At 36.8% G+C, this 23,183-nt stretch overlaps 1 protein-coding gene across 4 annotated transcripts in view; it reads left to right on the top strand.

The window, feature by feature from the left end:
- The window catches only part of LOC137239934 (lipase member H-A), a 230,065-nt gene that overhangs the window by 19,022 nt on the left and 187,860 nt on the right, over nt 1-23,183 (top strand). For 2 of the 4 annotated variants that reach the window (XM_067765739.1, XM_067765740.1), the window contains exon 3: nt 13,258-13,324. The exons of the other annotated variants lie outside the window; for them this stretch is intronic. In XM_067765739.1, coding sequence (XP_067621840.1) covers nt 13,258-13,324 — 67 coding nt within the window. The remainder of the gene's footprint in view (nt 1-13,257; nt 13,325-23,183) is intronic. 4 annotated transcript variants of the gene reach the window in all.

Raw genomic sequence — 23,183 nt, 5'->3', positions numbered from 1 at the left:
AAACAAAATGTTACTAACTTTGGGAAAATCCTGTCCGTACGAACAAAACTTTTGCAACAAAAGGGCGCAATTTTGCATTTCGCTTGGAGGAGAAGTTGCAAAATTGTACCCGATAAATAGGTTCCCGGTATCTCATAATTTTTTGCACAGTAAATTCAAAAAAGGGTTTTTCGTTTTGTATTGATAACTGAAAAACTAGTTTTTTCTTGTTTTCCCATTTTGTGTGTTTTTTCGATTTGGTGGTTTTCTTATTTTGGTATTTTTTTTTAAACAAGTGGCATCATCATCATAAGCAGTGCGCGGACTTTTAAAAAGAGAATGTTGGTAGACGAAAAATTAAAATAGTGGTAGAAGTTGGTAGATTTTTTTTCCAAGAAAACAATAGCTACAGTTTATATTTGTACAAAACAATTCATAATTTATTGTAAAACAAATAAAGTACATTTCACGGAAATAACACTTTTAAAAAAACATGTAAACAAAACAAAAAAATGCATGTAAAATTGCCTATATAATACTTGCCTTTTCCCTGTATTTCGAGCTTGAAATACTGACGAAACTTTTCCGAAACGTCTAATTATGTTACATTCTAAATGCAACTCTGAAAACCTAAACTCATACCGACATATTAGTTGTATATAACCCTTATGTATTTATACATGTAACTATTAGACATAAGATCCTACCACTTTTCAAACGGCACTCTGAATAAATATTGTCAAGCGAACGGACACGTTTTTATTTCCTCTGCGCGAAAAAACTTCTACAAAGGTTATGGGCCCAGAAATCGTTCTGGTTCTTTGTCTAGTCGGTATACTATAAAAAATAAAGAAAAGTGTAAATTAAAGAGCTAAATTAATATATCGGTTTAAATAAATAAAGTTATTAAATTAAAATGTATAATTCGATCGCGAATGTAGAAAAGCTGAATGGCGATAACTATGGCACGTGGTCTATCCAGGTTAAGAGCCTACTCATCACATTGGATTTATGGAGTGCAGTCGTGGATGCTTGTCCAGAAGAAGAAGCTGGAAAGGCGGTTTGGCTTAGCATCGACAAAAGGGCCCTAGCTACTATTATATTGACTGTTAAACCCAGTGAACTTATACATATCAAGCACTCTGGGACAGCGAAAAGTGCATGGTATACTTTATTTGCTCTGTATAAGTCTGATACAGCGTGTAGAAAAGTAAATTTATTCAAAAAATTGGTGCGCTTTAAATTTACAAGCGGCGAAAAATTCTCGGTTCGACTAAATGAGTTTAGTTCTACGGTAGATGAGTTGAAGGAAATTGGTATGACAATAAACGGTGATTTTTTGTCTGTTTTATTACTTTGTTCATTACCGGACGAAATGGAAAATTTTGTGGTGGCGATTGAGAGCCGCGATACATTGCCAACTTACGATCAACTTATTTCCAAAATTTTAGAAGAAGAACGTAGGCAAGGAGTCCGGCAAGACAGCGGTGAAAGCGTTTTTTCAGTAAATGACAAGCACCGAAAATTCAGAGTCAACAGCAGCAGTGGCAGGAGCGCCAGCGCCAGCAGCAACTTGAGAGGAGGTGTAAGTGATGGCGACAACAGCCACATTGAACGAAAAGAGGTTGGTATGCGAAATAAGAGCATCCAAAATAACAAGTCAAAAAACATTAAATGCTATCGATGTGGGCGGAGAGGCCATATTCGCTCTCAGTGCACGAATGCTAGCTATAATAATGCATCAAGCGACAAAGCATGGTCATTAGTTGACGGAGAAACTAAGCTAAGCAGTAGATGGATTATTGATAGTGGCGCGACTTCACACATGTGTAAAAATGCTAATTACTTCAGCTCTCTTAGTCGCCAAAAGCATAAGATTGTATTAGCATCAGGTGGAAGCATTTATGCACATGGGAAGGGAACAGTAATATTGAGAACTAAGTACTCCAATATTAAATTGCGTGACGTATGGTACGTTCCAGGCCTTCACTCTAATTTCTTTTCCATAGGCAAAGCTATTGAGAGTGGAAACGTATTTACTTTTTCTGGATCAAATGCTATAATGACAAATAGTAATAAAGAGACGGTTTTGACTGCTTTGTTTACGAACGGTATTTATTTCGCAGATTTAATTGCAAGTACAGCAGTCGAAAGCATAAATGGTGTAATCAGTGATGATGCCAACGCTTGGCATAGACGGTTCGGTCACTTAAATGTACGAGATTTGCATAAATTATCAAACTTAAATATGGTAAATGGTTTTAATGTGAAAATACCGAAGTCTTTGGACTGTTTCACATGTGCTGTATGTAAAATTCATAGCAAACCACATCCGCAGTATGGTAGTGTTTTTACAAAAGACATTTTAGAACTTGTACATACGGATTTATGTGGGCCGATTGGGACTAGTTCGATCGGTGGAGCATCTTATTTTATTACATTTGTCGATGATTTCACGCGGTACATGACGGTGTATTTCTTAACCAAGAAATCGGAAGCATTTGAGAAATTTAAACTTTTTGCTGCGACAGCGGAGAAGCAGACAGGCCGCCAGATTAAAACGGTAAGGAGTGACAACGGAAAAGAATTTATTAACGCTGAGTTTAAGAAATACTTCGCCGAGAGAGGTATTCGGCATCAAACTACAGTAGCGTATACCCCACAGCAAAATGGTGTTGCTGAAAGGGCCAATAGGACCCTGGTGGAAATGGGGCGGTGTATGCTAAATGCATCGAGTATTTCACAAGCATTATGGGCAGAAGCCATTAGTACGGCGACATATGTACGAAATCGGTCACCTACGAAAGTGTTGGGTGATGTGACACCATATCAAAAATGGCATGGGCGGAAGCCGACGGTATCGCACCTTCGAACGTTTGGTTGTGATGTGGTGGTTCTACAAAAAGGCCCAAAACCAAGAGGCAGTAAATTTTTACCAAAAGGCAAAAAACTGAAATTCGTCGGATACCATGATGTAACTAAAGGGTATAGATTATTTGATATGACTTCCAAGCAAATTACAATCGGCCGCGATGTAATATTTTTTGAGGACTCATTTGAAAAAACTAAATGTAGTGACGAAAACTACGAGGAACCATTTTATATTGATTTTGGAGCAATTCCTAATAATAAATTGAGCGATATTGATACCATGGCAGCTGCTGCCATGGAATTGCTCCAAAATCAATATAAAATGGTTCCTCGTAGTTTTCGTGGTGAGTGTGCAAAATAATGCAAACGACGTCGAAGACGCAAGTGAAAATTCGAGTGAAGAAGAGGTAGAAATTGTTTACGGACGAAAGCGAGGGCGTCCAAGAATAGTACGCACGGGTAGCGTAGGAAGACCGCGTAAGGTGTATTGCTCTGAGGCTGGTCCTGAGATGTTGAACTCGGTAATTGAAAATGCGGATTCGGTAGCTGAAGCTTTGAGCTCAAGCGATGCATAGCATTGGAAAGCAGCAATGCGAGCAGAATATGAAGCGTTGTTGCGTAATGGCACCTGGGAGTTGGTGGAAAAGCCAAACAACAAAAATGTGATTGGGTGCAAATGGGTGTTTGCATTGAAACGAAAGTCCGATGGTTCCATTGAAAAATATAAAGCCAGGCTAGTTGCATTAGGGTGCTCGCAAAAATATAATGTGGATTATCATGAAACTTTTGCACCGGTAGTTCGCCACTCAACAATACGTTTGATTTTGGCGTTAGCTGCAAAACATAGATTGTTGGTCAATCATGTTGACATAGTATCAGGTTACTTAAATGGTGAACTAAATGATGATGTATACATGCTGCAACCACCTATGTTTGAGGACCCGATTAATTCGCATAAGGTGTGTAAATTGAAAAAAAGCTTTGTACGGGCTAAAGCAAGCTGGTCGCGAATGGAATCGCAAGGCAACAGATATTTTATTGAAAATGAACTTTGTGAGGTGCAAGTCCGACACAAGCGTTTATATTCGTCGTGATGGTGATAACATCAACCTTATTGGTCTATATGTTGATGATATGTTGTTGGCATGTTCGAGCAAAAATGAGATGTTAAATATTATATCAAATTTAAACAAGTTTATTGAGACTGTCAATCGTGGCCCGATATCATTTTATTTGGGCATGGAAATTGAACGCGTTGGTGATAGAGGTGAAATCACTATTCATCAAAGGCGGTACACAAATCAGATTCTTCGACAATGGGGCATGGTAAACTGCAGGCCAGCGGCGACTCCATGGGCTCCTGGTACGGCGCTAAAGAAATGCGATAAGCAGTGTAACGATCTGCAAACAAATCGTTATCAAAGTTTGATCGGTGCTCTTACGTACTTAGCTGTGATATCAAGGCCAGACATCGCTTTTGTTGTATCCAAATTGTCACAGTTTAATGCGCATCCACATAATGAACATATGAATGCCGCTCAACATGTATTAAGATACTTGGCGAAGAATCCTGATGGTAAATTAACATTTTCTGCTAATTTTGAAGAATTCTTATGTTTCACAGATTCCGATTGGGGCAGTGATAGTTGTGACCGGAAATCATATACGGGCTATGTTATTCTGATCTCTGGTGGGCCTGTAGCCTGGGAATCCTGAAAGCAACCTGTCGTTGCACTAAGCACGATGGAGGCCGAGTATGTAGCGTTGTGTCAGGGGGCGAAAGAACTGGTTTTCCACCGAAGTCTTCTTAGCGAAATTGGATTCAATGAGTACATAGAAAGGCCTACAACTATTTTATGTGACAATCAAAGTGCACTATTTATAGTGAAAAATCCCATGGTCCAGAAGAGGAGCAAGCACATCGACATACGGTTTCATTATATACGTGAAAAGTGAAGAACAACAAATCGTGGTGAAGTATGTTTCGACTAATGAAAATGCTGCAGATATTCTCACTTAAGCTTTGGGAAAGCAAAAGCATTCTGATGTTTCTAAATTAATAAAAATTCAAATGTAATGTATCTGAAATGTAATTTTTGATAATATGGAGTTTGGTTTGAGGGAGCGTTTGTTACATTCTAAATGCAACTCTGCAAACCTAAACTCATACCGACATATTAGTTGTATATAACCCTTATGTATTTATACATGTAACTATTAGACATAAGATCATACGACTTTTCAAACGGCACTCTGAATAAATATTGTCAAGCGAACGGACACGTTTTTATTTGCTCTGCGCGAAAAAACTTCTACAAATTACAACAACAATTTTCCAATGTACCAAAAATACTGCCACAAAATAACGGACTTCGGCATATCGTTTACTTAAAAATTTGTTTTTTTTCGTTCAAAATAATTCACAAAAAACTGATGAAAATAGCGCAGGAAAATATTTGCGTGCTCATTTACTATATTTATTTCTTAAAAAATGTATTTCTTTTTGAATTTGTGCACAAATTTTTCAAAATTGGTTAGTTTGGTTAGCGTCACCTCTTAACGTTATTTGGATGTGCTCGGCATTTAAATACGTTTACCTACTGATCGCAACATTTGGTTTCAATGCGAATATATTGAAAGGCTGCGGTACAATGAAATGTTTCATATAGATGCGTTTAGCACAAGCTTTTCCATTCCAATAACATTGCCACAATCAACCAAGATGTTGCGTTTGTAAATTAGAAGGAACTTCAGGCTTGGCAATTGAAATTTATTACGCCTTGCCCATTCACATACAAAATATCGCGAAGCACTGTTAACCTTCATCTGCTCTTAAAAAAAACTTACGTTTCTGACGTTCCTGCGTCGTTTTCGACGCATATGTAGTTATTCATATTTTTTAACATATAAAATGAATTTAAGTACGCAATAACTTTTGCAAAGTTGTGATTTTTTTATTTATTTTACAAAAAGTAGTCATTTTTATTTTAAAGATTTATTAGGCAAGCTTATTTTCGATACATTTAATGCATATGTTCCTATTATGAATGGTCTTGCATGCCCCTTTTTTACAGAAGCAGCAAATGGTAGTGTGCATATTATTTTTGGAAGCATCATTTTTTTCCCAGCACATCAAGCACCTTTGTCTGCCTTTTATTTGTTGTGGAACACTTTTTGCTTCAGTAGCTTGTTTAGATGTAACATGTTTAGATGAGGAAGCAATTTCAACTAAATTTGCTGCTGAACTGGTTCTCGGCTTTACAGTTCTATTTTCCATATATGGTGTGGCTAGCGATAATCCTAGTTCCTTTAGAAAATTCCTTCGAATAGTTGTTTTCTGGGTACGCTGCCAATCAGGGAATTGGAGGGATCGATGTCTTATTTTTTCTTATAGTTCCCACCATTGTAATACCTCTTGCTAATAATTCCTGGCCGAGGCCATATGATGAAAAAAAATTATCCATTGTCACGTTGTGACCTTTCAACCCAGAAACCATATCCAAAACAACTCGTTGACCCTAATTTTTTTCGCATGTGCTCACACCGGCTGGTTTACCCAAATATGGCTGTATTTTTCTTACGTAGCAACTTTGAGAGCAGACACACAACCAAAACTTGATTCCATATTTTTCTGGTTTGGAAGGCATATACTGCCGGAACTTGCATCGGCCTCTGAAACCTAGTAGCTGCTCATCAACAGTTACACATTCGTGTGGGTTGTAATAGTCTGCTAATAGATCTGACCATTTTTCAAATACCTCTCTGATGGGAACAAACTTATCTGCAGACGTTTGCTGTCTGCGACTCATAGCATCATCAAAACGAAGTACTTGCGTTACATATTGGAATGTATTTTTTGACATTATAGCTCTAAAAATCGGCCGACCATACTGTGCATCGAATAAATCTACCAATGTTTCATTTTTAGATCTACAAATTGATTTGTAAATTTTGTTTATAACATTATTCAATAAAAAATTGTTAATACCTATACACGCCAGCTAAAATCAAAATGCCAATATACGCTTGAAGTAAAGAAGAATCAATTTCCATGCAGTCTTCACCATGGTTAGCTCTAGCAAATGCATTTGTATGCTTTAGAATAATATTTTCCAGATGTGGTGGTAAAAAAAGGAGAAACGAATCTTTTATATTGCTAACACGAGCTTTAACATATCGAGTAACTCCAGGTAACAGATTGATAATATTCTCACTTCTGAGTCTACCATTGTGCTGCTGAAAAGGTTCTGCCTGCCATATTGTTCCATCTTTCGAAAGGTGCAATGGATCACCGTTTGAAGCAGTACCAATACCATCACTTCTGGTAGATCGAGTATTATTATCCTCATCGCATTCACTACCATCCAAAAAAGTTTCACTTTCACTACCTCCTGACACATCAAGCATACAATCATCACTTATATCGGAGAGGCTGCAGCTATCTTCATCACTTTGATTGATAAGAGCTCCTATTTCCTCACTCGACAAATATTTCGGTTGACACATATTATTTATTTCGTGAGTTTTTTTTATTTTATATAAAATTTCACAAACTAATCACAAACACCTTCTTCACTTGCAAAAATGACATTTGAAACTAACTTTCCCGCCAAAAAACATATGTTTTCCCATATGCGTCGAAAACGACGCATGAGGGTTACCAACGTAACTTTTTGAATAAATCCCAAGAAAAACTAATTTTTGTATCCAAAACCAATTTGAAATGTGTAAAGAACTGTTATTTACAAAGTCAAGAAAAATAAATGATTTTGAGCCAATTTTTTTCACAAAAATGCAAAAAATATATTGCTTTTGCGTCGATTTCGACGCAAAGAGCAGATGAAGGTTAAAAACATTCTCCCTATACCAAAGAGTATATATTGTCAAGAGGCCTCACTCGATACTTTTGTTGTTGCCAAAGCAAATTACTCGATGTTTTCTCAAGGTAGTCGTTGTTTTTTTTTATCAGATGTATTTATAAAAACGCCTTCTATACATTTTCGTGGGGTATTTGTTTTTATTTTACTGATTGTATTAAATTAATTAATTAATTCTCTTTCCAAAAATCTTAATTATGCAAAGTCACTTTACCGCATAACTATAAAGGATTCAATTAAAAAAAACTAAACAAAACTTCCTTGAGAATCACATTCGACATGACAGGGTTGCTTTGGCAACAACAAAGTATCGAGTGACGCCTCTTAACAAATATATACTCTTTGCCTATACAACAAAAATAATTGCTAACATATTTTGTGTCGGAATCGATTTTTATATTGGAGTTTTTAATTGCGAAAAATGTTAGAAATTTTACAACCAGTGGGAAAAATAATTTCACTTGCAAGGCGTGCCAACACCCTTAGCCAAAGCAAATGTCACATTCTTCTTCTTATGGTTTGCTTGAAACAAAATTTTGGAGATGGCTACTTTTCAATATCAGATGCCAGTGTCGTTCATTCTACCGTTCTCCATAAAAATACGTGCAATCTACTCATAATGCATAAGCTTGTGTTAAACTCATCTATATGAAAAACTACTTATGTGTCGGAGCTGGAAATGTTGGTAGATTTTCGGGCTTTGGTGGTAGAAGTGGAAGAAAATGAAAATGGGTCAAAAAGTTGGTAGATCTACCAATAAAGTGGTAAATTACATGCACTGGTCATAAGTACAAAGTAGAGAGCGCAGTGAGCGTAAAATTCTCTTTGAAATTTGCTCATGTATTGACTGTTTATCGCTGTTGAAATGACCAGTGAGTTAAGTTGTGTTAACAGAAAAATCAGTTAGATTGACCAGGAGTCGGTCAATTTTACAGAATTTTGTTAACTTAAGAGCATGGTTCAATTATGTACAGGTTGGCTCAACTCATTAGCTGATTTTATTTATGTCATTGCATGGTCGAAGGGATTGTCAAAAGGAGATGGCAAACTCAAAATGAAACCAACACATTGGCAACATTTTACTTACACATACAAAAACTACTAAGTTTTATGTTTCCATTCCATACCATTCGCACCAATACACAGATTTTGACAATTTGAACAGACATATTTTGTTGCTTTACAGATGAGCCAACCTGTATATAGTTGAACCATGCTTAAAGGCTCCATTACTGATACTTAGCATAGACTTGACTTGGCTTGCGAACTGTCACTTACAGTTCTGTTAAATGAACATTGCATGTTACTGATTACTCAAAACTTAACTTGACTTAGCGGCTGAATTCTGTAATTCAGTCTCATCTCAAGTCTCTAAATTTGATATTTTCCTTTACGGCCCGATTCTTAGCGTTACCGGTAAAATAGTACCCAGAACATTATGTAACCGAAAATCGTTACCAGTTGTTTTATTCGCGATTCTGTCCAAAGTGGAAACGCTGTCATCACCGAAAAACTCACCAGTGTCTGTGGTGAAATTTAAAAGTTGGTTTTCTTCGCTTTACCCATGGCGGAACGATACAAGGTGGCAGCATGGGACAGCTGAATATAAACTTTTTTTTATTTAATTTGATACATCAACTTCCGGCGCAGTATGATTTTGACATTTGTCCATCGAATTTACAAAAACGAAGTACATGGAATTTTTATTTATGTTTGTTGGTATGTCACCATGCTGCCACCGTGTATGGTTCAGCCATATCTTTACCGAAAATGTGTCACTCGTAGATACTATGTTAACGAATAAACGGGACGATGTGTATATACATATGTGCATACATGCTTACGTTTTTACATAGCTATATTGTAATATATACTGTGAAAGTACATGGAAACAAATATGTATAGCAAGAGGCAACAGTTTTTACTATTATGTTTACTTATTTGCGCTCACAATTCTTTATTTTTCAGTTTTGCCTTTTTCTAGACAACAGCTGTTGTGTGGTTATTTCGATGTAACCACCTACTTTTGTGGGTAAACAATTATCCGGCTACTTTCGTGGGCAGAATACCAAACGGGTACAAAAGTTACCACATGAAGAAAGTTGCCGTGGTGAAGAAAGTTGTTACCACATTAGAATCAGGCTGTTAGAGACAATTTTTGTGACTTGAGATGATTTCGGTATTCAGTAAACGAAAGTCACAAAAACAATTCACCATATCAACGAAATTCACCAAAATGACAATTTACTCATACATTGAACAAGTAATATAGCATTGCATTTTGTCAACGCAATGTTGAGTGGTGTTGTGACTGAGCTCGCTAAGACACCGTTCACAACTTTTATAGAAAATCCGAAAGTGTGTAGGTTCGAATCTCAGCGGCGCCACTAGAGTTCGATGTTTTTTTTAAGTATTTTCTGTTTTTTATTTTTTTCTATGCTTATTTTAATTTGAAGAATAAAAAGAATATATTTAAAGCGTTTTTCGCAAATAATTTTCATAATTTTTCTGAAATTTTCACGTTTGTGATCTACCCCGGCCCAGCTCACAAATTAGTGATTGCTTTTGTGAGGCTGGAGACGCGAGACAGCTTACAGAATGGCAAATTGTCTCAAAAGTGATTTTCACCCCAAATAGTCTCTAATAGTGACTAGAGACGGCTTACTGAATTCAGCTATAGAACTCTGTTGAATTTTGATTTTCTATGTAAGTTCTAAGTGACGTTTACATTTTGAGATGCCATTTGTTTGTTTCCATTTCATTTTGACATTTTGTCATACAAATTGACATTTATTTAAAAATAAATTTCAACGCTGATTATGATGCCAGATTTTATGCGCCAAGTGGAGTATAATCGTGGCTAAGTTGCCAAGTTTACGCCAAGTCAAGTCAAGTCTATGCTAAGTATCAGTAACGGGGGCTTAAGAGCGACAATTTCTCTTCTGTTGAAATGACTAAACTAATTTGCTCGTTTGACAAAGCACTCGGTCGAATTAACCGTAATTCGATCAATTGCACCGAATCTCCGTTAAGTCAAGAACAACAGAACCGATTTGTTGATTTTACTAGCACCTTTTCTTTCAGTGAATGCAATCATGAAACTTGCCCTGACATGTCGAAAACAAAAACTATGGTAGTATGTTACTGGCTATTAAAGGTGCCCCTCCCCGGTACATATTTAGTTTCTTGTCGTCTGCATTCTTTAGATTCATAACGTGGTTCTAAATTTAATCGAATGTGCTATAGAAATGTATGGACTTCTTATTTATTTCTGTAGCTGTGGATATTCGCGATGAGCACAAAAAGGCTCCCAAAAATTTCGGCAATTGTCGGTTGTTGACATTCTTACAAAAAACTTATTTTTCTCGAAATTTTGTATGAATCCTCTTAATTTTCTCACCGGAATCGGCGTATACGTATGTGTGAAAATTGGAATTTGAGCATGCTTTAGATTCATAATAGGGTACGTTTTCTTTCTTATCTTTCCGAGAAGTGAACCAGGGACCGAACTATTATAAAAATGCGGTGTGAATTGATTGAAATGTTTTATTAGGGTTCCCCTTTGAGTTGCTTAATATTTGACAAACTTTTCTTGACTGCAAGTGGACCAGGGACCAACCTTTTCTAAAACTCTAATTTATGGTGCAGTTTGCTTGAAATTCGATACAGGGGTACCTCTTTGGCCAAGTAAATATTTGAGGAACTTTTCTTTCCGGGAAGTTGAACACTGGCCAAGCTTTCCAAAAACTTAAGTTTATAGTGCGGTTTGCTTAAAATTTTGTACAGGGGTAGTTCCTTGACCAGCTTATTCTTCGAAGAACTCTTGGTTCTGGAAACTGGACCAGGGACCGACCTATTCTAAAAAAAGTATTTTATGGTGCGAATGGCTTGAAATTTGGTTAAATGGTACAATTCTTTGGCTAGCTTAATATAGGAGAATCTTTTCTTTTCGGGAAGTGGTCGACCTATTCCAAAAAGTCCTATCTATGGTGTGATTTGCTTAAACTTTAGTATGGGGGTTCATTTTCGACAGTCTTAATATTTGAGACCCTTCCTTTCCAGCAAGTGGATTGTTTGCGATTTGTTTGCGACAATTTGAAATTTCTTTGTAGGAAAAATTTAAAGGAACCGGACGCAACTTGGAGGAGATGATCGTTCCATTTTCCCTGCCTAAAAAAAAAACACGGGGATTCCCTGCGTAAAGCACGGATTGTTTAACTATGGTTGAAATATTGTAATACAAAATAATAAAATACCACAAAAAATCATGGAAAAGAATTGCTCAATTTTTTCGTATGCGAAATGAGAGGATTATGAGGAATAGTATTGAAGCATGGTGGCATTTTAGTTTTCGACAATTCGCTGCACGAAAATGTACATATTAGCGCTGGATTCGATACGATTTTTTGAAGAATCGGTATTTGCGCTTCGATTTTCAAAAAAACAAAATTATTAGATAGAGTCGAAAGAAGTTCATAAGCACGTAAGTGCTTAAATGATTCTAACAATTTAATAAAGCTCTTATTTCTTCTTCGTTTCGGTAACTGGCATTAATTGGCAACATGAAGAGGCCCCACATGGTTCTTCATTTGCTCCTTTCAGTGAAGTAGAATTATTAGGATATTCGCTATTGTTATATCATAAATTTTGTGTTTTTTTCGAAGCCTATTTTAGTAAAGAAACCGACTTCGGGTACCAAGAAGCATATACAATTTCTTTTATGATATATAAATTTTATGCGGAGAAATTTCTTCCGTAAGTTCTGTCTTTTCCTATTGGATTGAGGAAGCATTTAGAAGCAGACGAAGGGGGAGACCTCCACCAAGAAGATTTCATTTGCCCTGGTGTTCGCAATTGGTGTCAGTTACGTTAAAACAGGGATATCTTTCGTGACTTGTCATAATTCCGACACATAAGATTTTTGATGCAGTAGCGTTCGCTGACAGATCAGTAGATTACATGTATTTCCATGGGGAGCGACGAATAACCTATTGTCATGACCCTTACAAACACATGCAATCTACTTAACTGTCAGCGCACGATACTGCACCAAAAACAGTATGTGTCGGGCATATCACCCAACGCCAAAATCGCCTAGAATCCATATGGATAAATTAGTTTTTGCATTTACATGTAAAATTTGTATCCAAATCTTGGTAAATGTTCATTGGAACACGGGGAATTTGTGCAATCCGTGCACCATTTGCAAGCAAAGCGAGTCCCCCTAATTTTTTTGGGTGTACATTTGAAACTTATTTCTGACCCAATTTATTCGAAAATTCTCATATAGCCATTTCCGGCTTTTAACTTTTTGTTAACATTCATTTTTCTTAAGCATATATTTTATTTATGTCTTTCTTTACACGGTTAGAAAATTGAGCCTAAATTTTAAACCGTTAATCGGTTTAAGCAATTTTTGTGTACTTAATTGGAAACCTGTCAATTTACTACTGTGTTTTTTAATTAGTGCTTACTTATTACTTTACATATATAAATATTTGGCAAAAATCTCTAGCATAACCAATTTCAGGATTATTAATGGGGTTGAAAAGTTCACATGCCGATCTGACTGTTGTGAAGCTAATTCATTTTTATGGGTAAGAAATTTTATCTAAAGAAATCTGTTGGGGTATTCACGTCAGCTTACTTATATATGTGATTCAAAAGTATATCTCCTTGCTATAATTTTTGTAAACCCAGTGAACCCGGCAATAAAAAATGCTTTGATATTAGAACTAAATTGTGATTGATAACTGTGTATAAATATCTTTTAAAGTTTTTCACGAATCTCAATAATGTAAGTGCTTAAAGGAGAATAGACGACCCACAAAAAGTATGCCGAAATTGATGTATATTGGAACGATTTTCCGTCATCCCTTGTCAAATTTGGTTTTGAGAAAAACCGGTTTCGGCATTGTGCCATCATCAGTGTCGATTTTCGTTCTGATCTGCTGTTGTCGTTTGTCCTGTATTTATAGTTCGTAGGTATATGAGCAGGTATTGTCGAATTGATGCTTGTGTATATTTAGTTATGTTTATGTGCTGTGTGTTCATTCAGAACCGAGGGTGGTTTACTAATCGATTCGTGTGGTTGACTGGGGTAGGTAAAAATCTGTGATTTTAGTCGTTTGACCTTCTTTGTCGGTTTTTTGTTTTCGTGTGTTAATTGTTTTGTGTTTATTTGTTGTTGTGTGTTTGTCTGCTGTACCTATGTGATTACGTTGTTTGCTGTAAACAAGTTTTTAAGGCTCAAATATTGTGTCAGAAATTTTGTTTATCTGTTCGTTTATTATTCTACCGTCGAATGTTTTCTGTTTGTAGATTTCCATGTTTTCGAGTACGTTGAGACGTCGGCCCTTTTCTTGTATGTGAAGAACCCTAACTGTTTTATTAATGTTTGCTGGGGAACATTCATTCTCGACCATGTGATTCGCGAAGTTAGACTCGGGTATAATGTTTGGATTCCGTATTTTTTGGTTGTAATCTCTAATATGTTCTCTGAACCTCGTTCTTATTTGCCGTCCTGTTTGTTCTATGTAACTATGCTGGCATTCGCAGGTAAGCTTGTATACGCCGTGCCTTCTAAACGGATCCTCTGAGTTAGTGTTAGTTCTTAATTTTCGCCCTAGTTGTTCGATTTTTTGAATGCTGTGTTAATGTTGTATTTTTTAAAGAAGTTTGCCAATTTATATGTTGCTTTTCCAGTATATGTCATAGTCGTCCAGCTATTATTTTCCTTTTCATTATTTCTTTTTGGTTCTCCATTTGTCCTTCTGAGCTTATCTACTAGTGCTTTTTTATGTCCGTTGTTTGCAGCGATTTTATATATGACCTCAAGTTCTCTCTTATATGCTTCTTGGGTAAGAGGTGTTCTTTCAAGTCTATGTACCAAGTGCCTTAATGCTGCATTTTTATGCTGTTGGGGTCGATTTGAGGTATTGTGTATTATTGTGTCGGTGGCCGTTGACTTTCTATATATGTCATAGTTAAATCTTTTGGTTTCTTTATCAATATTTATCGTGAGGTCTAGATAGTTGATTCCTCCATCTTTTTCGATTTCCATTGTAAATTTTATATTTCCGTGCTGCTTGTTGAGGTACTCCAGTACAAGCTCTTCGTTATTAGTAGTTAAAACGCATATTATGTCATCCACGTATCTAGCATAAAATGACACACCTAATTTGGACTTCAGCTCCTGTATGTACTTTTCTTCCAGATTTTGCATGAACACTTCCATAAGAACTGCTGATGTGGGGCTTCCCATTCCAAGACCGTTTGTTTGTCTATATATTTTATTGTTGAATTGAAAATAGTTTTGACGTCAAGTGGTTCTTAGCGTATTTGTAATTTGCATACTTTTCACTTTGTTTTTTGTGTTATGAACTATTGTTGAGCTAACTATGTCCAAAGTCTCCGATAGTGGTATAGATGGGTATAAATCTTGTATGTCAAAAGATACCAATTTGCTGCTCCTTGTTAGCTCTACGGTCTCAAGTCTCTCTATTAGTTCTGTTGTGTTAGCTATTGCATATTCGTTCCTTAGCTCCAGAGTATCTTTCAATATCGTTTTTAAATATTTGGACAGTTTGTAACATGGTGCCGATTTAAAATTAATGATGGGCCTCATTGGCGTGTCCGGCTTGTGGATTTTTGGTAGCGCAATCAGTGGAGAAGCCGAAGGGTTCATTTGGACCAATCTATGTGCCATGTTAGAATCTACTATATTTGTTGCATTTTTTATAGCAACTTTGATTTGTTTTTGGTATTCGTCTGTGGGATCCTCTCTCATTCTACGACATTTCATTGCCTCTATGAGATCCTCGGTTTTGGATATATATTGCTCTTTTTCGATTAGCACAGTGGTGTTTCCTTTGTCCGTTTTCGTTGTGACAATATTGCTTTTCCTTAGTTTATGCCGTAGATTCTTTATTGTTTTCTCCTCTGTATTCGATTTTTGTCCTTCCTGTGCTTTTACCTCCCTTTTTACAGGAAACAACGTAATCACACAGGTACAACAGACAAACACACAACAACAAATAAACACAAAACAATTAACACACCAAAACAAAAAACCGACAAGGAAGGTCAAACGACTAAAATCACAGATTTTTACTTACCCCAGTCAGCCACACAAATCGATTAGTAAACCACCCTCGGTTCTGAATGAACACACAGCACATATACATAACTAAATATACACAAGCATCAATTTGACAATACCTGCTCATATACCTACGAACTATAAATACAGGGCAAACGACAACAACAGATCGGAACGAAAATCGACACTGATGATGGCACTATGCCGCAATTATCAGGATGATGAGCTGAGATGATTTAGCCATGTCCGCCTGTCTGTCTGTCCTTCTGTTCGTCCGTCCGTCTGTTTGTCTGTTTGAACGTAAACTAGTCCCTCAACTTTTGGGATATCTTCATGAAATTTGGCTGTCCGATTGATAAATTGTCGGGACCGACCGGATCGAAGCACTATAACATAAACATTTTTCAACATATCCCATACAACCGATCACAAGATGTTTACATATAAGGCACGCTTTGTTGTCTTAAAAAATCCCTAAGATCGGTCGTATATATAATATATATCCCATAAAACTGATTATTCAGTTTGTATAGATTTTAGAAATCTCAACACACTATTATTCAGCTACATTCATGAAAAATATGAGCTTCTCGACACAGCCGACAGTCCCGTCCTTACTTGTTTTTATTTTTTTTAGGTTTGAAAAGTTAAAAATTTTGTTTCCAAATAGGTTAAAATTATTTTCAAATTGGCTTTTAATATTGTTCCTAAGGAGAGAACTGTCAAATTCAGTCATACCTTGTTGAATAAACTTTGATTAAAAGTAAACCATGGCGGAACTATACAAGGTGGCAGCACGGGACAGGTGATTTGTACTGTTTTTTATTTGATTTCATACATTGACATTGTGAATTCATACAAGTGAAAAATCTTTCTATTCCTCAGTTGCCATATCTACCTGTCTAATAATAGCTGACAGGGAGAACGGCTGTCGCGAATGGTCAGAGAATGTAAGAAAAGTTTGTTTTTTACTCGCGGTTATTAAATTGAAGTGACATAAATTGCCCAGTTGTGTTTCAAACCAGCTTTTCTTTTAAATGTGTATACAGAATATCAGACTACATATTAATATTCATTTCTAAAGTCTAGTTAATAGATGAAATTTGAGCAGCCAGTTAAGCAAACATTTTAAAATATGTAAATAATGCAATATACCAGTCGTTTGCAAAAATGTTTGAAAAACACTATTGAGCAAATGATTTAAGTAATCGAACAGCGATTGAACAGGTGATCGAGGCTGTTTACTATTGTGAACGTTTTTATCAAACATCGCCCCTTGTATGAATGCACAATGTACATCAAGTTTGGGCGCAGTACGATTTTGACATTAGTCCATCGCATTTACAAAAACAAAGTACATGGAACTTTTATTTATGTTCTTAGGTATGTCACCATGCTGCCACCTTGAAGTAAATAAAACTGAAACTTATAAATAAGTCCGTAAAAAAGGCATAAAAGAAAGTTCAGTAAAAATGATAGGAAAGGTTTATTTGTTGTCTAATTTATATTGAACTTTTTTTATATCCGCTTTTGCAAGTTTTATTTTATTCCCTCCTAATATAAATACATTTTTTAATGCCGGTCCTTTTACTATACTGCCGTCCATAGCAAAAAGGTAGTGGTGTTCGTTTACTGCCTTTTAGGAATTTTGATGCCAATTTATTTCTTCGACACCAATATACTCACTAAGCTAAAAATTAATCATTAAAAACTCAAATTTGGAGATAAAAAAGATTTAAAACCAAAAAAGCAGTAAATATATATATATATATAGTTTTTCAATTTTCAAGGCAAACAAGCAGTATAAAATATATATTACTGCTTTTATTCTTTGAAAATTGGTTATACATAGAAATGTTATATTCTAACATTATAATCAGTTTTTACTATAAAAATGATTTCAAAATATAAAAGCAGTTTAACTCAGACTATACTATGGAAAAAAAATAAGAATAAAGCAGTATACTTAATTTTACTGCTTTTAGATTTGCTTTAGGTAGGCAATTCGCGTCTAATTTCGGGCTCCGAAAATAATTATGATAATTTGTTGTGTACCAAACAAAAATATTTATTTAGTTAGAACAAAGGTAAAACTTACACTTTATATTTCTCTGATTTCACTTTTAACATTTTACTGCCTTTTTGCTTTGGACGGTCAGACATGCCAGATAACATGATAAATAGGCATGAATACCCCATGTATATATTTTCCTTGTTCATAAATATATGTATATATATATATGTATGTGTGTATATTACGTCTCTTATTTTTAACTAAATTATATATCGTCGTTGCCACAACAAAAATAGTTATGTTTTATAAATTCTTCGTGTATTATTTCTTAAATTTTTCATCTCTCTAACTTATAATACGATTTCAGGACTATTTTATTATTATTTTATTTTATTTTTTTATTTATTTAAAGTCGACACAAACAAAAGCGGCCGACTAATTATTGTAATAAAACAGGTATATATGTAAATACAGAGCCATCCTTAAAATTAAAAAGTATAAAAGAGGTACATGGAAAATTAATATGTTATAAAAATTTGACATCGCATTGCATAAAAAAAAAATTAAAGTATCAGGCTAAACCTAAGAGTATGGCAGTATGTAAAGCGGCAAACGAACATTCAAGGCTAATGCAGTTGTACAAATCATTGTAACGTGAGCACCAACGACGCAGGGGACTATTTTGCCGGCATAGAGGTGAATGAAAAGGCACAAAATGTCTGGAGCCCCTAGCAGGAACAGCAAAATTTAGTTTACTGACTAGGTCAAGAGAGTCAATCACCCTGATGATGCGCTTATGAATGAATATAACGCCGAGTAAAGTTCTCCAATTTTCTAGAGATGGCAAATTAATTAAAAGAAGCCTATTTCTGTATGGTGGAAGACGCGTACTTGAATCCCAGTTGAGACCTCGTAATGCAAAAATTAAAAACTGTCTCTGGACCAACTCAATCCGATTTATATGGCTTTGATAGGTCGGAGACAAGACACATGAACAATACTCGAGAATGGGACGTACCAGCGAGATATAAAGGACCATGGTGAAATAAGAGTCATCAAACTCTTTAGCCCAACGTTTGATAAATCCTAGTAAACCAGTTGCTTTGTTAATAGTGGTAGAGATATGTATGTTAAAACTTAATTTCGGATCAAAAATAACACCTAGATTAGTGCAATAAAAAACAAATTCGGCTGATTTTTGTTCTTGTTTTTTTCCGAAAAATGTAAATTTCGTTTTACCCGCAAAACTTATACGGCTGTGCCGTTGAGCAACACCATCAGCTCAGTCGGAATTGGGCAGGTAGGGTGACCCCATATCGTGCAATTTCTTTCTTTTGATGCTGCAGAACTTAACCGTTCTGGAACAATATTTTATAAAAGCGAACAATACTGATGGCATCAGTACAGATGGCATTAACATCATCGGCCTGAACACCCGCGCAGTAAGTTCGGGTTTGATGGTGAGCAAAAAGTCAGCCTAATTGCACCTTGGCAACAACGCTACTGTTGGTAGCTATAATTTCGAAATAGTAAAAGACTTCATTTATTTGGGAACCAGCATTAACACAAACAACAACATCAGCTCTGAAGTCCAGCGAAGAATCACTCTTGCCAATAAATACTACTTTGGACTAGGTAGGCAACTGAACAGTAAAGTCCTCTCTCGGCAAACGAAAATAATGCCCTACAAGTCACGTATCGTACCCGTCCTGCTATATGGTGCGAAAGCATGGGAGTGCTATAGAGAAGACTTCTTCATTATGCGAATGGGAGATAACGCTCCGCCTAAGAAAGTATTTTTATCGGAACACGCCTATGAAAGTAGAGTAAGAGGGCGGCCGCCACTCCGTTGGAAGGGCCATGTGGAAAACGATTTAAACTCCCTTGGTGTGACCGATTGGCGCCAGTTGGCAGAGCGAAGAAGCGACTGGCGCCCTTGTTTACGGCCATAACCGTTTAAATGGTTAAGCGCCAATTAAGTAAGTAATATTTTTCTAAAGATTTGTTATCAAACGTGCAAAGTCCTGGTTTCGCTAAGAAACAGCGCTACCATATTTAAAAAAAAATAACTGTCCCAAAAGAATTCACAAGAGTGTGGTATTCATGTAAAATTTTAAGATGTTGTTGTGATGAGTTGTTCCCAACGCTTCCAACCATAAGAAAACGTTGAAGAAAAAATTGTGTAAAAAATAGCAGTAGCCAAGTAATTTTGACGTTTTCTTTAAGCCGGAGTCATTGGTGCCGTATGTCGTATCGCTGTATCCGTATCCCTAACGTAATCAGCTGTTTATCGTTACGACGGTAATCCAAAACCCAATTGGTTGGCTACGATACGGTTACGACCTTAGCGGCACCAATAATCGATTGCATTGATTCTCATAAGGTTGGTCGAATCAGCTGTTATAAGGTTACCGATAAAGCACCAATGTCTCCAGCTTTACCTACCCGTTATCTATAAAGCGGCGTCAATTCCCTGCAAGACACCAAAATCAGATTCAGCAATGACTCAGAAAAAATTGGTTTAAATAATTATATTCGAATTGGAAATGCACTTACATTAAAGAAAATATACCAAACATGAGAAAAAGAACACTTATACTCAAATGGAATATCAAATTCCATTCAATAACCACATATATATGTACATAAATACAGTCACTAATATTCTTGGTATTCAACCGACTGTGTTCAAGAAATAATGAGAATCACATACCTCGTGTTCCAATGAAGCGTGAGCCAGATACCGATAAAAATTAAACATGCAAATGCAACAACAATGGGAACCATATAGATCAATTTGTTCTGTTCATTGGAACACGAGGATATATTTCTTCTGTCCTGTGCTTGATTGAAAAAAGAATCTTAGAAAAAGGTAGCAGAAAGCGTATGGGTTTTCTTGAGAGCTGGATACTACATTTCTTGACTGGTTATTTAATGGAATTTTCATATCTGGCGACTTGGATACCGAGCTTAAAATTTGATTAGTACATATGGCAAATAGGAGACCTTGTAAATCGCCTAAATATTTTTGTTTGCAGTTCTACTTGTTGTTGTTGTTGTAGCAGTGCTTCGCCCCATCCAATAGGTGCGACCAATCACAAATTGTCATCAACGTCCTCTTAATGGAGTCCAAGGAAAGTTGCAGTTTCAACAGGGGTGGACCATATGGAGAGGGCTGTTAAAAGCGTTGGTTCCACGTTACAATTAAAGAGATGGTTGGTGTCATGTGGGGACACATTGCAAGCAGGGCATACGTTTTGTATGTAGGGGTTTGTTCTGGATAGGTAAGAGTTTAACCTGTTAGAGTACCCAGATCGGAGTTGAGCTAGAAAAACGCGCGTTTCTCTAGGGAGAGTGCGTTCCTCTTCTGCTAGTTCTGTGTATTTTTCTTTAAGAACCTGTTACGGTCTGCTGCTACGGTCTACGGCTACGATCCACTTGGGAGCGTGTTCACGGGAACACACCTAGTGATGTGGCGAAAGTTGCGATAAAAAGTATCGAAAAAGAAGGAAAAAGACAGACCGGCCATCACTAGAAAAAGATTGAAAAAGAGTTTCCGGGAAGATAAGTAAGTGAAAGGGCGTAAAATTTTGGTGATCGAAAAACATGCTCGCCGGCTGTGCACCGAGAGAAACGAGGAAAGAGTCAATAGCGCAAAGCACCGAAACCGTTCTTTCCGACAAATCTCGTTTCTACGCGGCTATTTTGGGTGATAATAAACTCTGCACAGGTTATGTTGTGTGGACACAAGGTCCGGTTGAAGTAGGTCGGCGTTCGCAGTCACACTTAGCGAGATAAACCTCTTCCTCTACGTTTACTAAGAACACTACCACCTGCGGAAAAGCGTCCGACACCACCGCCGCCGCGTAATACAATTGACGTCAAAGAGCCAAGTCATCCGGCTCGTACAGGGTAGCGCGGAGCTTTATCGCCAGCCGGTTCACTCGGTTACCTTGACCCAAAGCGCCCACCACCACCAACGGCGGCTACTATTATCACGGGCATCACCATCAGTAGTATCTCCCCCAACCCATCCATTAGCGCCAACCACGAGCGCAACAACCACCAGACGTACCGCCACCGCCAGCTGCAACGCGCACAGCGGGGCCGCGAACATAGGCCTGCGGCCACTAATGTTAACACCTGCAACAGGCGGTACCACCGACAGCAATACTAGCCGCAGCTACGTCCATACCGGCTATAACAATACTAGCGTAATCCTATCAGCTACGACTATAACGGCTACAGCAATACTAGCCGCATCTTCATCAGCTACGTCCATACCGGCTATAACAATACTAGCGTAATCCTATCAGCTACGACTATAACGGCTACAGCAATACTAGCCGCATCTTCATCAGCTACGTCCATACCGGCTATGAAGATACTAGCGTAATCCTATCAACTACGACTATAACGGCTACAACAACATAGCCGCATCTTTATCAGCTACGACCATACGGGCTACAATATATCAGCTACAATGACAACCACAGGGCAGCAAACCTAGGCCTGCGGTCAGGCCAATTGCGACAGCGAATATCAGCGGTTAAAGCGGTGAGTCCGTTCCTTTATATTTTGCCTTCGCTTGAGTGAACTTATAAATAGCGCTACAAATTTTTTTTTACAAAACAAAGAAGGTTTGCCACCGGCACCAGGTCGATGAGGAATAACCAAAGCATACGCACCACCCTATATGAAATGGTCATATAGCTAAGGCAGCCAAAACTATGTACAAAATTTAGATAATTCACTTGTAAATGTTTTGATTTTGTATTCGACATATTTTACCGAGTTAAAAAGTTAGTTAAATTGTTTTGAACAGTGGATTAGATTTTAATATGTAAAGGCGTGTATAATGTAGGATGTCGTACATACACCTGCGAGCAATAAAATTGCAGCAACAATGATACGCAATTTTTATCATTTTCAAAGCAAAATTCTCATTGTTGTATGGAACAGAATTATATATATAACCTGGAACTCGTCTTAAATTAGACTACATCGCGCTCCAAAACGGTTTCGAAATTGGTTGACATTCATTGTCGTTTAAATCAGTAAACCCGGTTTTACAATTGAGGGAAATGGAAATAGAAGATTAATTGCTGCAACTTGCAAGCCAATTTGCTACTTTTTTTACTCGCAGATGTACCTATCATAACTATATACCACTATGCCTTTGTACTAGTATAAGCCAATTTAAAGGAGACCATTGGAATTATCTGCCAGAAAATAGACTGTCATGTCAAGGCGACAAACTTCGCTAAAGCGTAATATATTTTCAATGTATAAATCCAAATTCTATAGTAATGCGATTAGCTTTTAAACGTATGACATTACG

The sequence above is a fragment of the Eurosta solidaginis genome, chromosome 2 (genome assembly GCF_040869045.1).
Source record: "Eurosta solidaginis isolate ZX-2024a chromosome 2, ASM4086904v1, whole genome shotgun sequence".
In the NCBI taxonomy this organism is placed as follows: Eukaryota; Metazoa; Arthropoda; class Insecta; order Diptera; family Tephritidae; genus Eurosta; species Eurosta solidaginis.
The sequence above is the reverse complement of the archived record's forward strand: the minus strand, read 5'-3'. Positions and strand labels throughout refer to the sequence as shown.